This window comes from Castor canadensis, chromosome 2 (genome assembly GCF_047511655.1).
Source record: "Castor canadensis chromosome 2, mCasCan1.hap1v2, whole genome shotgun sequence".
NCBI lineage: Eukaryota > Metazoa > Chordata > Mammalia > Rodentia > Castoridae > Castor > Castor canadensis.
The window spans coordinates 105,444,979-105,461,063 of record NC_133387.1 but is presented as its reverse complement, the minus strand read 5'-3'; the positions used below and the strand labels follow the sequence as shown (position 1 = coordinate 105,461,063).

Here is a 16,085-nt window from a genome sequence, read left to right as displayed (position 1 = left end):
AATGGATGGGTGTTCTGTACATACAACTGAGGTCTGGGGACCAGCAGGATAGCCTCACCTGGCAGGGAGGTTGTAAGAAATGCAGACTCCCAAGTCCTGCCTGCAGAACAAGCCCCTGTTGTTTTACTTTGCAGTGCTGGGGATTGAACCCAGGGCCTCGCACAAGCTAGGTGGGCACTCTACCACTGAGCTGCATTCCTGGCCCCAACACCTATGTTTTATGAAGCTCTCTGTGATTCAGGGAGTGTGAGCATGGAGGCTCACTCAGGAGTGGTACTCATGGGTGTCAGCACAGAGACTCACACACATTCCACATAAGCCCTGAGAGGAGCCCTCCGAGGGCACTTTACCCCGACATACAGGGACACCTGAAGGCAGACAAGAAAGATAAAGTTCTGGGTTGGAGATGTAGCTCAGTGGTACAGCACTTATGCAGCATGCACAAGGACCTGGGTTCAATCCCCAGCACTGCAAGAATATAAAAAGAAATAAGGAGAAAGACAGAGAAATAAGCAAAGTGCATAGAATAATGTGTATGTGTAAGAGACAAGGGCAAAGTGTAGAATATTGTGCTGGGTAGCTCACTCTCATAACCTCTTCTTCCCCTACCCTTGTGTTAAAGATGGCTGTTGTCAAAGTACCCTATTCATAGGTATGAAAATGCTATAGTGAAATCCATTATTTTGTACAATTAATATGCACTAATAAAAACTTGGCTATATTCGCAAAGCAGCTTGCAGCCCTTCTGCCAGGTGGGCATCTGATGTTGACTACTGCTCTGGTAAAATCGGGTGACATGTGGCCAAGGTGCCTCCTGGCTCCTGGGGAGGACAACCCTGAGGCCCAAGGTCTCTCTATGGGATCCCCAGATGCTGAATCATTAATCCTTGGCAGATGGGAGCAGAGAAGTGGCTGGCATGGAGCACAACAAAACCTTCCATACTGCAGGTTCAGAGGTTGCACACACCCTGTCCTCCTCAGCTCCACACTGCCTTCTTCTCTGATCAGGGTTCTCTCCCTTCAAAACCCTGTCCCTTTTCCTGTCCTTTCAGTTTTTTGTTGTTTTGGTGGTTCTGGGTCTTGAACTTAGCGCCTACACCTTGAGCCCCTCCACCGGCCTGCCTTTATGTGTGTGTGAGTGATAGGCTTTCTCAAGATAGGGTCTTGTGAACTATCTGCCCAGGTTGGCTTTAAACCATGATCCTCCTGATCTGTCTCCTCCTTCTACACCACCCCGTGGCTGTGTCCTTTGGTGTGTGGGATGTGCTCTGGTAGCCAGGCTTCCTCTTAGACTCAGTGTCTGAGTAAAGCTGTGCCTTTAGCGTGACACAAGCATGTCCAAGCTCAGGCAAGGCCTGCACAGGAGGGTCACAAATGAGTCACCCAAGGCCAGGAAGTGCTGGGCCACATGGGCCAGGAAGGGGAGAGGGTATGGGGCATGCTGGAGGCCTGAGGCTTTGCACAGCAGATCAGGTGGGGGATGCCTGCCATCCAGGGGGATAGTAGGAAAGCAGTAGCATCCTCACCCCAGGGCGGACCAGTTTCACCCACACCTGAGCCTGAACAAACCAGCCAAATCAAACCCAAGGAAGGGCAGGGCCTTCAGTACTCACAGGGGACAGAGCACAGATGGACCCAAGCACTCACATCAGCACTGCCCCAACAGCACCAACTATTCCACTTCAAGGGTGGGCAGGCTGGCCAACTAGCCCTACACTGTTGGACATCCAGACCCTAAGCCCTACCCAGCCCCATGTGTTGCTACCTCTTGATCCCCAGGTGGCTTCTAAGCTTCAGCAGCTCCATCCAGAGCACAAGAACAGCCTCCCCAAAGGCTGCTATAGGCTGCAAGCAACGTAGGCAAACCACAAAGAGCTGCCCCATATTTGCTTACCTCATCCCCCAAGGTGGAATCTCAATGGGGGAACCCAATCTCTCCATCAGGATGCTTCTGGGACACAAGCCCTCAGCAGGGTAACTGGAGTAACAGCATCAGAGACAAAAGCCACGAGAACAGGTGGCATATTATGTTGGAGCAGACATGGCCAAAACATCCAACTTAGAGCCCCAGGGACAAGATGGTGGGAGGTCTGGTCAAGGCACTAAAAGCAATCAGCCTGTCTCATTGTTTGGTCATGGGAACCATGTGGAACTGACACCTCTCTGAACAGATGCTTGTGGCTTGCTCCTCTCCTGACAACTTTTTCTTCTGAATGCACCCTGTCTCCAGGCTGTAATACTGAAAGCTGCCCACTCAGTCCTGGCCCCATGCCACACACCCTTCCTGCAAATCCTCAGGAGTTAACAAGAACAGCAAAGATCACAGAGACCCCAAACATCAGGTACTGCTACCCCAGTCCTACCATACCCTAACCGAAGCCTCCTGACCTCAGATTTGATGCTTCCCTGCCTTTTCCCAGCACCCACTGTAACATGTCCCCAGTCTTGCCTAATAAGAAAATAACAAGCAGGTGGCCAAGGGTGACACTGTAATAAAAGGAGCAGTGCAGGGTGCCAAATGAGCAGAGAATCCCACTGAGCCCCATAGCCAGCAGACATACAGAAGTTGAGGCCCAGCCTTGGTGTTCAGGCCAGGCTGTGGGAAGACCCAGCACCCATGCATTTGAAACCGAGATGAGCTGTCGTCTAGAGGGGAAGGGGAGACAACCTTTCAGTTGTCAGTATCAGGAAGAGAGGCTCATGGTCAGGAAGATCCGTCTCTGGGGGGGTCATATGTCAGCATGATCCAGACAGTAGGGCTGCAGGAGCTGGGCAGAGGGCTCTGGATCAGCTGGACTAGAGAAGGCTTCTTTCTCACAGCCATCCTGGGGTCAGTTTTGCACTGCTGACCTCTACTGGCCCCAGAAGCACTATATACAGCAGCAGGGCCCGGCACTGCCACCTTCTGGAGGTTTTGGGAAATTGTCCCTCTCACATGCCAGAGGCATGCACTGGGGCAGCTGGAAGTTTATTGTGTTAAAGGACAAAACAGCAGCCTGGCAGTGCTGAGGACCTGGAGGGCCCAGTACTACACCCCAAGTTCAGCCTGTCCAGACAGCGAGTGGCTGTGTGTGCCACGTGCAGGGTGGGAAGCCAGCTCCCTCTAAGCCAGGAAGCCCAGTGTGTGCTGTGCTCAGGCCCAGGTGGCCTCAGGAGGGCGTTGCTGCAGGTCTGGGTTTCTTTCCTCTGTGCTTGAAGCTGCGCAGTGGGTTCTGGGTCTTCACCTTCTAGGGACGCAAAGGTCTGGGTTAGCTGGGGAATCAGACAAAACTGTCCATATCAGACAGACACAGAGTGGGCAGTGCTGGCATGGGGCAAGATCCCCACGCTATGAGACTACTAGTGCTGTAGACTGAGAAGGACATCTGAGGACAGAGCCCATGGACGTGCCCTCTGGCAGTCCTGGAACATCCCCAGCTCATCCAGATCCTGGGAACCCTTTCCCCCTCCCCTTCCAAGGGCAAGGCATCCTGGTAACAACAAAGGGGCAAGCTGGGGAAAGAGTCCTGCTGTCCCAAGGCCCCCAGGTGACATACCTTGGCCTTCCTACAGGAAGACAGCTTCTTCCGCCTCTTGTGAGGACGCACAAGACCTCGAAGAGCAGCAGGGACTGTAAGAGAAGCTGGTCTCAGTGGTATGCTCACCCACCCCCACGCTCCAGCCTCCACGACCAAGACAGGGCCTCCCACCCCTCCCACAAGCCTTCCACAGAGCTACCCCACCCTTTCTCAGTGCTGCCCCCAAACCCTGCAGCATTTTCCAATTCTGACAAGCGACAGCCTATGACACACTATTTGTTATCATACATGCACAGTGATGTCTAAATCAGTCTTGCAGAACTTAAATTTGCTGCAATGAGCACATAGCAAGCAAAAGAAGAGGAGCTACAGTGTTAGGGTAGTGTGTCAACATGCAGGAGAGAGGGAAGAGAAGAGGAGGAAAATGCAGCTAAAGTAAGAAACATCAAGGTGACTTCCTCATGTGTGGCCCTTACCACACCTTCATTGGCCCCCATTGCTGACCCCAGCCCTCCCCTCCCAACCAATCCAGGCCTCCCCTGACCTTGGTCCCTTCATTCCCCCAGCCTAAGCCATATCTGCCCACCTATCCCTGGCCCTTGCAAACCTCCTGGCCATGCCCTCCTAGTGAGGTATCTCGTACCAGGCACCTTAGGTCAGGAGGGCCCTCCTAAGCGTTTCAGACCAGAACCAGAGCTGAGGTCTCCTCCACCTCACTGCCCCTTGGAAACCTGGTCCCTACCCCTCCCTATAGCATTTACATGTTCCCCTCTCTCCTGGGCCCTTAGGCTTCTGCTGCTCTGGTATGTCCCACCTACACCTTCGTGTCAACTCCTAGGCAGCGGCACCTCACCCACCAGCTGGCTCCAGTCCAGGTAGACCCAGGTGCACGCATGGCAGGAGCCCCACGGTCTCTGCTCATTGTCACCATCACCAGTTTTCCCCTAAAGCCCACCGGAAGCATAAGAGCCAAACTCACTCATTCCCAAAACACCACACACTGGAAGCTGCTACCAGAGCCTGAGGTGAGAAGGCTAAACTGCTGTCCACCCCTACCCCCTTGCCAACTCACCTGTCTCTGCCCTGCAGCACCTGTCTCCATCATCTGTTGTTACCTAGACACTCCAGATGTCTCAACACCTGCCAATCCCATCTTCTCCAGCACAGGAAGCTCCTCCTTCTGCCCAGGACCCTCCCCAAATCTGCTTGCTTCCTTCAGCACACAGGAGGTCACTCAGCCACTACTGACTCATTCTTCCAGTCACACCCTGGAGATGGCTAGGCTCCAACTGTGGCTCTGCCACTAACTCTGCATCTCCACAGCAGAGACACCACAGCTACCCCCCGGGGTGGGGTGAACAAGTCTATAGGAATGAGCCCACAGTGTACTTGTTTGTGTGCACATGTGGAATACTGCCTGAGCCTCCTGGCTTCCCTGAGCATAGGACTGGCACACAGTGACTGAGGAACCTAGGCACTTTCCCTCCTGAGCCCTCTGCAACACTCACCCAGGTAGTCAGGGACATTGCCCAGGTGAGGTTTCACCACCGCAGGGTGCAAGGGCAGGTCATGACGTAGCAGCTGCAGGTCCCTGGGGTTGTCCTCAAAGTATGTCTGACGGGAGCAGAGAGAGCACAACAGAATCAGCACTTTTTTTTGTAATTTCGCAGACTGAGGTTTTTTAGGCAGTACTGGGGTTTGAACTCAGGCCTCATGATTGCTAGGCAGGCGCTCTACCACTTGAACCATGCCTCCAGACCTTTCTACTATGGCTCCCTGACAATGCTATATGAATGTGGCCACACACGTGGCTATGTACACTCACTGGTATGCCGGGGGTGAGAACATGAAATTTTGACAGGTGTTGAGAGTACCCACCATGAGGTTGTGCCAAATGTCCTCTCAGCCCAATGGGCTGGTGGCCTTCTATGGCACTTGGCTGGTTTCTCTCTCCTTGCCAAAAGCCAGCACATGGCCCAGTTCTCTGCTTCGCACCTCAAATCTACCAGTCTCTTCCAGAAAGAGCAGCCGCCAAAGCTTGCTCCCCCATCTCTTCTCCAACCCTCACCTTGAGCTTCTCTGAGTGCAGAAGCTCCTCCTTGATCTCCTTCAGCCTCGCCTCCCGAATGGCCTGCTTAGTTACTGAGCGCATGGCATCCTGCGGGAAGACACTGAGCATCAGTTACCCAGGCTGCCCCCAGTCATCCCTCATGCCTGAATGCCCAGCTGATAGGGTGCGATCCCTGGGTCATGGTCCTTCCCCACTCCACAATGCCCAGCTCACCCTACAGCGATACCGGAAGCCTTCGATCTCCTCCATCCGGAACTGGTAGGGAAGTAGGATGGGGGCCTCACCCTCTGGAAGAAGGCACCCGTGAGGGCTCAAGGCAGGTCCATATGAGCTCTCATCTCATAAAGCCTCCTGCTCCTCCCTCCACCACCCACCCACCCACCAAGAGGAGGCTGCACCATGTGACACCGGATCTTCAGCATCACTTCATGTGGCTCTCACGGTCAGCCCCATGATGTTCAGTAGGGGTGTGTACCTGAGGCATGTGTGCTACCCCTAGTCCCAGGACATACCACCTGATCCCCACTCCCTCAAGGCTGCTCTGAAGCAAGACCCCCAGGATGACAGTCATGGACTGTGGCTAAGGCACATGCAGTGGCCTGGAATCAGCTGCTGTTGTGAGCTGAGCCAGAGCACCTGTCCAGTTACTCTGATAATGAGGCAGACAGGAGACATGACTTTTTGGACAGTTATCTCGATTTGTTCATCTTTGAAGGGACACAGTGCCTGCTGCACAGGGCAGGATAAGGATAGTTGGGGAAGGCAGCCTATCATGACCATTGTGGGCTTTTTTTTTTTGTTGGGGGTGGGAAGAGAAAGGAGCGGAACTAGGGTTTAAACTCAGGGTTTCACACTTACGAGGCAGGCACTGTACCACTTGAGCCACTCCACCAGTCCTGTTTTCTGGTTTTCTTTTTTTTTGTTTGTTTGTTTGTTTGTTTTAAAAACAGGGTCTAGCTATGTAATCCAGGCTCCTGTCTCCCAAATGCTAGGATTACAGGTCAGAGCCACCACAATCCATACTATCATGAGTTTTACATGTCATGGAAGAAACCTGGCCCTTACCCAAGCCCACAACCACAAGAGCCAGGGCTCTTACCTCCTCTGAGAAGCTCCTCGATCTTGCACAAGTGGGACTGCTCTGTGGGTAGCACAAACGTCAACACTATGCCTGAGTTGTTGGCTCGTGCTGTCCTGTAATGGGAGAGGTCCAGCCTGCATCTCTGGCCCACAGGCTCTGTCCAGCCCACCCAGGTCCTTCAGCAGGCCCACCATGCAAGTGCATAGCACACAACACCCCCACCTTCTACCTGCCAGCCCGATGGATGTAGGCATCAGGGGTAGGAGGAAGATCAAAGTTGAGCACAGCAGACACATGGTGGAAGTCTATGCCCCGGGCCACACCTGCCTCTGGATCAGAGGCCCTGTGGAAATAACCCGATGTCAACAAACTCCTCTGGGAAGATGCTCTTTAGCTTAATCAGCAAAGTTTCCTCTAAAAAGAGTCTGAAGACCACAAGGTCCTGGTATAACCAGGCTGGTACCAGTAGTTCACGCCTGTAATCCTAGCTACTCAGGAGGCACAGATCAGGAGTTTCATGGTTCAAAGCCAACCCAGGCAAACAGTTCCCGAGACCTATCTCTCAAAAATCAATCACAAAAAGGGACAGTGGAGAGGCTCAAGGGGCCGAGTTCAAACCTCAGTACTGAAAAAAAAAAAAGTGTTCCAGGAATTGGGACGGGATGTCTTGTGTTGGGGTGGAGCTGACATATGGGATAACCCCTACCCTGATCTCAGCTCTGGGGTAATGGCATGATTCCTGTCCTACAGGGAATCTACCTGAGACCAGATAGTTCTCTGGACCAGAGAACTACCCGGGACAGAGGAGTTTTCATGTAGACAGACTAAGGGCTTCCCTTTTCCTCTCAGATATATGTTCCCCACAAATCACAGCTGCATGCCCAGGGCGCGCTGGGCCATCGCCCCTACATGGCACTACATATCAATGGTCCAGACCAGCCTGCCCCTCCGTGCCACACAAACGCAACAAGCACCCGTGGGCTCTCTGGTGCCAACCACCTAGAACGACTAGCACCCTGTTATGTGCCCTCTGGCTTCTGTCTTCCCAAAGCTAAAAACAGGCTTCTCTGGGGAGGACTCAAAAAGGTGGACTCACTTATCTCCTTTGGACCCTCGGCCCCGCCGCTTGCCTTTGGCTAGGGCCCCCAGGACTTCCGCATCCGTTGCTATGACACAGTCATAGAAGCCTTGGTTGAACTGTGAGATGATGTGGCACCTGCAGTCCAAAAAGTAAGGTCAGACCATCAGAGCGCCTAGAGGTGCCCCTGAGCCTCGCCCCCCCGCCCTTAAAACCCTCGCCCTTCCCCACATCTTCCTCCTCTCAATCTTTTTCTCCTTAATCTTTTTGCTTCAATTTCCTCAGGTAGTGGCAGTAAGTATTTCAAATTTGTGAGAAATACCCATAAAGTTCAGAGCCTGGCCTCTACTAAGTAAGTAAGTGCCTAAGAAGCAGGAACATCAGCTGGTCCCCTGGTGCACCTGGAGCGCAGCGGGAGCTCTCCATTGAGCACGCAGCTGGGGATGCTGAACTGCTCCAGGAAAAGGCGGAGCCGGTAGCTTCGCTCCAGAGTGTTGACAAAGAGCAGGGACTTGCCGCGGATCAGCGACAGCTTCAGGAGAGCATAGAGCAGCAGGAACTTGTCTTCTTCTGTCTCACAGACCACCTGGAACTGCTGCAACTGCTCTGGCCCTGGCAGCTGGGACTCCTGTAACTTGAGGGTGACCTGGGGAGAGGACAGACCTGTGGTCAGAAAGAAAAAGAGAACACAAAGATGCTATGGCCAGGGACTAGCCAACGAAAGCACCAGCACTGCAGTGTAGAGTAAGCATGCTTTTGAGAATGTCTGGTGCACCAAAATCTCCAGTTTTATAACCTAGGAACTCACAGTGCCCTAACTGTGTGGGGTACAGAAACACAAACTATCCATAAAGCATCTAGGACACACAAGGAAAATTTGTAAGACACACAATGATGTGTAAGGAAAACTGACAGCAACAGGCCTCCCAAAGAGTACAAGTTACACAGTGAGAATGTGGCCCTATGGTTTTTGACTGCCACCCAAAGCAGAGAGTGGGCTGGTTAAGCTCTTAGGCAAAGCACAGTGTGAACCAGGGACTCCTGGAAATATGTAATGATTTTAGTTGACTGGCTTTCAGTGCTTTAGAACCAGGGATCACATATTCAATGACAACGGTCCCACCCAAAACACCAAAGGCTTCCTCTGAGAAGAAGCAAAGTCTTCTGACTGTCCCTTTGCCTGCAGCTCCAGACACAGCTTCTGAGCCCTTACCGGGTTATGTAGTACCAGCTCCTTCAGTGTTTGTACGTCCTCATTAAAAGTAGCTGACATGAGAAAAGCCTGGTAAATCCGGGGCAAGTGACTGAAAAAAAAGAGCCTCTGATTGTGGCAGCTGAACTTTCACCCAACACACTCCAGCACTAAGCCTCTATTCACAGCAGTTTCCACTAGGAGCCACCCCCATCTCTTCCTACCAGAGAAGACTCTTGAGTTCTTCTTCAAAGCCAAAGGAAAGAAGAAGGTCCGCCTCATCCACCACCAGCAGCTCCAGGGAGTCCTGCAGTTTCAAGCTGTCCTGCTGCACGTGGCTTAATATGCGGGAGGGGGTCCCCACCACCACATCTGGCTTCTCCATCAGCACAGCTCTGCAGATAGCACAACATCAGTAGCAGTTGGAACCTCACCCTGGCCCTCTTGCTACACACAAACCTAATCCCACATCTCTGTGTAGCTTCATTCCCTTAGAGCCCTGCAGCTTTCACCCACCTCTGGGAAGCTGAATCTTCAGCGGCTGAGACATTGGCCACCCGCACATCTCGAGCACAGTAGGCAGCCAGCCGGTGAATCATGGACTGGGCCTGCCGGGCCAGCTCCTTGGTAGGAACAAGGACGAGGCCTCTCACAGCCTGTTCCACCACAGGACCTGTCTGTAAGAGCACAGAATAAAGATTTGGCCAGAAGTGCTTATCGCTGGGTCCCCCTGGTGCTCTTCTCTTCCTCGTCCAGATAACCGGATTCATCCACTGCATCACAACAACCTAGCTGCGTTCTGAGTGATCCCTCACTTTGAATGCAAGGCTTTCCCCGGGCACTGACTCAAACAAAGCCTGCTCTACGCCTATGAAGCAAATTAAAACGTACTAAGTGTGGAGCTGGACTTGCACAATACAGTGGAAATAGTAGAAAAGGGAGATGTGCACCCTTTTTATACAAGGAGGGCAAGTGATTTCTTCAAGATTACGCCAAGCCTGGCAGCAGTGGAGGCAGGTCCTGGACGAGGATGTGGTACCTACCACAGCACCAGGTCCTCCAGGGTCGGCCCGCGCGGAGGGCGCCCCGCTGCACCCCAACCCGGGCCCCTCCCGGCCCCCGGGGCTTGCCTCCCTCTCCATGGTCCTCTGCTACCCACCGCCTTCTTGTGAAGCAACAGCTGCAGCATCGGAATAGCATAAGCGGCCGTCTTCCCAGAGCCGGTGCGGGCCCGGGCCAAGAGGTCCTTCCCTTCCAGGGCCAGAGGTATGGCCTTTTCCTGAATCAGCGTAGGTCGCGACCAGCCCAGGTCGGCGACGGCCTGGGAGAAAAGAGGGCGGCTTAGGCGGCGCGGAGGGCGACGGCGCACCCCGCGGAGCCCGGGAGTCCAGCCCCTGGATCCCCAGCCCTTCGAGGTACCTGCAGGAGCCGGGGATCCAGGCCCATGTGTTCAAAGCCCAAGGCTTCTGAGTCTGCCATGATGTGCTCAGTACTGACAGCGCGCACGCGCAGCAGGAATTACGCGAGGACGTGAGGGGCGGGCCTAATGAATGGCCAATCAGCTCCAGAGGAGCCATCACTCCCCGGAAGTGCCGAAGAGCAGGCCTCAGGTTTCCGGCGACGCTCTGCTGCTGTGCTGCGCCTGCTGTCCCCTTGACGGGTTCCCGCGGCGCTGTCCGCGTGTCACGACACGCAGGACTGGCGCTGGTAGGGTTTCATTTGCTTGGCTGTCGTGAGGATCTGGCTGCGAGGGCGGAGTACGGCCAAGGGCGGAGTACGGCCAAGGGCGGAGCCACCGAGAGGCTGGCGGCGGGCCCTGCGCAGGTCGCGGTTCGGTGGGCAGCGAGGGTCACTGATCAAAACCAAGGCTTCGGACTTGTGATCTTCAGAGTCATTAGGATAACGTTTGTGTTTGAAGCCACTCGGTTCATGGCGACTGGTTACCGCGGGAATCGGTAATCGGGGCCCGTAGAAGCGGAGGTGGGGCTGGGGGTGGCTCAGGCGGGCGCTCCACCGCCAGCATGAATAAATAAGACGGGAGCCGAAGCCACCCAGCGCCTGGCTTTGAAGGCAGAAACCGCAAGAGGCAAAGACGTGATGATTCCCAAAGTCATTAGACCCTCGTGGTGACACTAGGCTCGCGCGGGTGACCAGTTTAAAATCATCTGATAAGCAACCTTCATTCTTGGCCATGGTAGGTAACAGTCACGAGTTTCAGAGTTTAGGATACAGACCCATTTTAGGGGGCATTATTGTGCCGACCATACCACCCAGACACAAACCTAATGAGTCAGACTGATCGCCAGTGCTGTCCCTAATGAGCTTCCGGCCGCGGTGGCCCAGCAGCACCTGAGGACCAGCGGGTAAAGTCAGCTGGGCAAATGATGAGAGCAGAACCCGTCCGGAATGGTAGGGGGCGCTAAGAGTGGGTGCCCCCCCACAACCTGCAGGAGGTAGAGGTTAAGAAAGCAAGGATTTTGGAATCTATCAAGGGTCTTATTGGGGTGAAACCGAGATTCCTATTTCCACAGCCATCCTCTGGCCATCCAATTCCACCTGCCCCTCTGGATGCAAAGGTGTGGTGCATGCACACTTTTATCCACGATCTACTCAGTCAGTTGAGTTGTGCTCAGATGTGACTATTGAACAAACCCCTGGGTGCCTGGCTCAGTCTCCTGTAGCCTCCAGTCCCTGCTTTGGCTGGCTAGATTTCTAGTAACAGCCTCATGGCAGACCTGTGTCACATACTCCCCAACAGCCTCAAGCCAGAGGTTTATACATCTAAGCAGTCAAAGAACACCTGACTCCCTGTGTTAATTCTAACCTGAAGAAAATTAGAAAACTTTTTATATATATTATATATATATTTTTTAAAGTACATTACTGCTGCACTGGAGGTACACTGTGACATTTACAAAAGTTCTTACAGTATATCATAGTTGAATTCACCCCCTCCATCATTCTCCTTTATCCTCCCTCCCCTCATTCCTGGAATAGTTTCAACAAGTCTCATTTTGCCTTTTTCATAGGAAAACTTTTAAGTATCAGAAATTTTCACTGGACTATTAACAGCCATTCGGAATTAGGAAAGAGAAGTAGAAAAAAATTTTTCATTTCTTTGCCCTCCATACAAAGTAGAATTTTAAAAATATAAACAAATACATACAATGAAAAAGCCTACAAAACTAAATATATCTTAAGAGTAAAGATACGTACATATATGGACTAGGATATAAGAGAAATGACAAGGGAAGAATTTAGTTCTGTAGGTCAGATAAAAAATTTAATAAATAATATTCCAAATAAATTATTATAAAACTATCAAGTAAAATGTCAAAAATGGGCAACTAATGGTATGAAGTTTTACACAGGAGAAGGGCATGGGGAAGTACAAAGAGCTATTGAGTTCATGACTTGGGCTAAGAACCAAGTATTCCATTTCCTCAGACAGTTCATGCTAAACGTGTTACCTACTTGGCTGACCTTTGATAATTTGGTTAAGCAGCCACCCCATGCACCTCCAGACTGCTTGAAGATGGGTCCATCCAGGCCGAGCCCTGGCATGAGTCCACACTGAGGTCTTCAGTCTGGGCCAGGAACCTTTCCTCTTTCCCTTTCTTTTAACCTCCCCTCTGCCCACAATCTTTTATTTCATCTCAAACAAAGCTACTGTAATATGTTTTATTTCATTGGAAAAATCTGTTATGAAGAACCAAATCTGATTCCTTAGAAGAAAACGTTGACCACAGCTTAAGTGAAAGGGGAAGAGGGAGGGGGGAGTGTACTGCCCTGTACTAGCTCTGTCACAGTCTTCCCTGACAGAGGCCTGGTGGGGTGGGAGCCACAGGTGTCCAACAGAACTTGACCTTCTGATATGGCCTTGAGAGCAACTCTTACCTCTGCCTTCTGGCCCAAAGACTGAAGTCATGAGGGCTGCCATTACAGTTGTAAAAATGTGAATGAACGGGATGCACAAGGACTGGATTGGGGTTAGTTACAGGCAGCTACTTACAGGCAGTAACACTTCAACTAGGAAAGAAAATATATAATTTATCAAAAAAATAGTTCTAATATATAGAAAAACATCTCAACTTCTGGGGCAAAGACTTGCCCCTTATATACATTCACAAAGCCATTGAGGGAGCCCAGGACTGACCAGGGACAGCAGGCAGGGCCTCCCCAGAGGGCCTGCAGTCCCCTACTGTAGAAGCAGAGAAAACAGCATCATTTGCTCATCTCTTAGAGGAAAGGGGAAATCACTGGAAGCAAAAGAAACAAGACTTGGGTTTGGGTCAGTTCCAACTCACCAAGCCCTAAGACAAACTTTGAAAGCTTGAACCAATGTCCTGTATCCTTGAGAACCAGGGCTACATGTAGCTGATCAAAATGGTCTGTTGCCATGATACCAAGGCGACATTCATTTTTGTCTTCCCCCCTCAAAATTCAGGTGGTAAAGGGATTGGATGGGGAAAGTACCAAATAACTGAGGTGAAAGGACAAGGTTATAGGGACGGGGCACTACACCAGCTTCTTAGCCTCAAAAAAGCTCTTGAGGTGACGCATCTGCCAGATGCCAGTGAGGATGAGGATGACGGTCTGAGCAATGGACCACCACAGGACCCTCTGGTTGGTGCTCTCACTGGTCAGACGAAAGCGTTCTTCACGATACTGCAGGGGACAGTAGACATGGTGTTAAAGGAGTAACAGAAACAGTCCCAGCTGTTGTGAGGTTGCTCCCTGTGTGTGAGACTGCTCAACTCCAGGATAAAATGCCTTCTGAAATACCACCTGACTCCATTAGGAGTGGTGCCACAGCCTCCCCACTGAGACAGTGCTGTCCTTCCATAAGCATCTCTCTAAGAACTGACATCATGCTTCTACCATTTCAAATAAGAGCCCAGGTAAAACAAGCAGGCAACACTATTAGATTGTGAGCTGTCCTCTCTTCACTGTTTTATAGAACTTAAAAGTAACTAGGGCAATTGGGGGGCTGGTGATGTACTCAATGGTAGAATTCTGGCTTAGCATGCACAAGTTCCAGCATCAAGATAAAAGTGGGGAAGGGGTCTATACATACAATGGAATATTATTCAGCCTTAAAAAAAAAGGGGGAATTCTGATTTACAGTATAACATAGATGAACCTTGGGGATGTTGTGCTAAGTGAAATGAGACAGTCACAAAAGGGATACTACTGTATGATTCCACTTATGGGAGTTAAGAATAGTCAGGATCACACAGAAAATACACCAGGGGATAGAGGAGGGAAATGGGGAGTTAGTGTTTAACAGGTACAGATTCTGTTTGGGAAAGTGAAAAAGTTCTACAGATACACTGTAGGTAGTGATGATGGTACATAGAGCTGTGTACTTAGAAAGCAGTCATATGATAAGTTGTATATTCTGTGTATCTTAACACAAGAAAAATAAAGGGCTGGGGTTAGGGTTTGCCTAACATGCAAGTGAGGCTCCTGGGTTTCATCCCCAGCCCTGCCAGAAAGAAAAAAAAACCCTAACTATCCAGACTAATACCCTCCATTCCAGTCTCTTAAGAGCTGATCAGGGAAGTCCCCAAGCAGGAGCTTCCAGTAGGTAGAGTGAGTGCAAAGGTCAGCTGCCACCTCAAAATACAAAGAGATAAGTGCCCTTACCCTCTGGTAGTCCTGCTCCTTCTGGATCTGTTCCACCTGATCCAGCAACTGGCGGGCTCGGAGCTGCAGCTCCGTCAGCTTATCCTTAGCAGCAATCTCTGGGTAGTTGTTGGCATGCTCCCCAACCTGGATGTCCAGGTGCACACGCTGCAAGGAAATAGGGTGTCTGACCACTGTTTCAGTTATGGAACCCACTCTTGTCCTTAGCCGTGAAATAGAGGTACATCAGTCGGTCTCCCCTATTCTATGCCACAAGTGACGATGACAACACATCAAAATGTGAAACCAAGTGAGAGATTCTAAGCTATCTTACCAGCTTGCCACCAGCGAAGAGCGCCATCCTGGTGGAGTTGGAGTGCAGGCAGATCTGGTGGTCGCCGGGCGTGTGGGAGGTGAAAGTGAAGCGGCCCTCGGAGCCATACTGCCGGGACAGCACCACCTACGCGCGGGTGAAGGCCAGCTCTGTTAGGCGACATCGCCCCGCACGCTCCTGTCCCTGGGGCCTCGATAGAGCCCCACGGAGCATCCGCCAACGGCCTTACCTTGCCATCGGGGTCTTTCACCTCCACGTGCATGCCCAGGCCGGGGGTCGAGGGCAGGAACACCTCCTTCTGCTTGTCCCACATCTGAGTTCGGTAGTTGCCTGCGGGGCACACACACAGTCACGACCCGGCCCACACCCCCCACCGACGTGCGGCCCGGGGAGCTGGGCAGAGGGTCTGGCGTCCTCGGGGCGCACTCAAGCCAGGTTTGGGGGAGACGACCTGGCCAGGCTCGGGAGAAGGGGCGTTGGCGAGGGGCCAGGCAAAAACAAAGGGCCTCTCCACCCTCAGCCCGCCTGACCGATGACCATGGTCTCGTCGGGGATTTCCTCGATGAAACAACGCTTCTCCGTCTCGCCGATATGGAAGTAGAGCCCCTGGGCACCCAAGGCACATAGCGCCAGCAGCAGCAGCACAGGTCGCCCCATTGCCTTCAGCCAGCGGAACCCGACACCTGCCATCGCGCCTCGGCCCCGTGCGCGTGCGCGCGCCTGCGCGACAGACAGCCAGCCGCAGCAAGCTAGGGGGCGCCCGAGTGGGATCAGCGTTGCTGGGTTTCCCTTCCCCGCACTGTCCAGTCGGCGGCTCTCGCGCCGCTCTGCGCCTGCGCGCTTCTCTGGCCACGCCCTTCAGTGGAGGGAGAGGGCGCCTGTGCAGTAATACCCACCTCCCTGGTCTCGCCGGAACGGAGCGCCGGGCACCTCTGACCCGGCTCACGCCGCTATGCGCATGCGTGTCTCCCTAGCCGCGGCCCTCAGTAGAGGAGAGAGCGCCTGCGCAGTGATGCCCGCCTGCAATCTCCGTGGGAAGCAGCAACTGGAACCTGTGACCCAGATTGTCATTATGCGCATGCGCGCCACCCCAGCCACGCTCCCTTAGAGGAGGGGAGAGGGCGCCTGCGCAGTAGTGCCCATCCTAATCTGCAGACCGCTGGACCGAGCACCTACGCCTTGC

At 52.6% G+C, this 16,085-nt stretch overlaps 2 protein-coding genes across 3 annotated transcripts; both read right to left on the bottom strand.

The window, feature by feature from the left end:
• Positions 1 to 2,472: 2,472 nt before the first annotated feature.
• On the bottom strand, positions 2,473 to 11,220 carry Ddx56 (DEAD-box helicase 56). 2 transcript variants are annotated; one of them, XM_074065435.1, is made up of 14 exons: positions 10,360 to 11,220; positions 10,100 to 10,261; positions 9,457 to 9,617; positions 9,165 to 9,335; positions 8,962 to 9,052; positions 8,150 to 8,394; positions 7,767 to 7,886; positions 6,900 to 7,013; positions 6,689 to 6,783; positions 5,803 to 5,876; positions 5,587 to 5,676; positions 5,027 to 5,132; positions 3,537 to 3,610; positions 2,473 to 3,224 (listed from the first exon to the last, which is right to left on the bottom strand). In XM_074065435.1, exons 1-14 carry the CDS (start codon positions 10,417 to 10,419, stop codon positions 3,150 to 3,152), a joined length of 1,638 nt encoding a protein of 545 aa, XP_073921536.1. In that variant the 5' UTR covers positions 10,420 to 11,220; the 3' UTR covers positions 2,473 to 3,149. The 2 variants fall into 2 exon arrangements, with proteins under 2 accessions (XP_073921536.1, XP_020019557.1); XM_020163968.2 differs by having other exon boundaries at positions 2,473 to 3,227; positions 10,360 to 11,214.
• A 976-nt stretch (positions 11,221 to 12,196) lies between these two features.
• Positions 12,197 to 15,645, bottom strand: Tmed4 (transmembrane p24 trafficking protein 4). Its single transcript, XM_020163967.2, has 5 exons — positions 15,433 to 15,645; positions 15,132 to 15,232; positions 14,903 to 15,028; positions 14,590 to 14,736; positions 12,197 to 13,608 (listed from the first exon to the last, which is right to left on the bottom strand). The coding sequence occupies exons 1-5, from the start codon at positions 15,590 to 15,592 to the stop codon at positions 13,459 to 13,461; spliced, it is 684 nt and encodes a 227-aa protein (XP_020019556.1). The 5' UTR covers positions 15,593 to 15,645; the 3' UTR covers positions 12,197 to 13,458.
• Between the last annotated feature and the right edge of the window lie 440 nt (positions 15,646 to 16,085).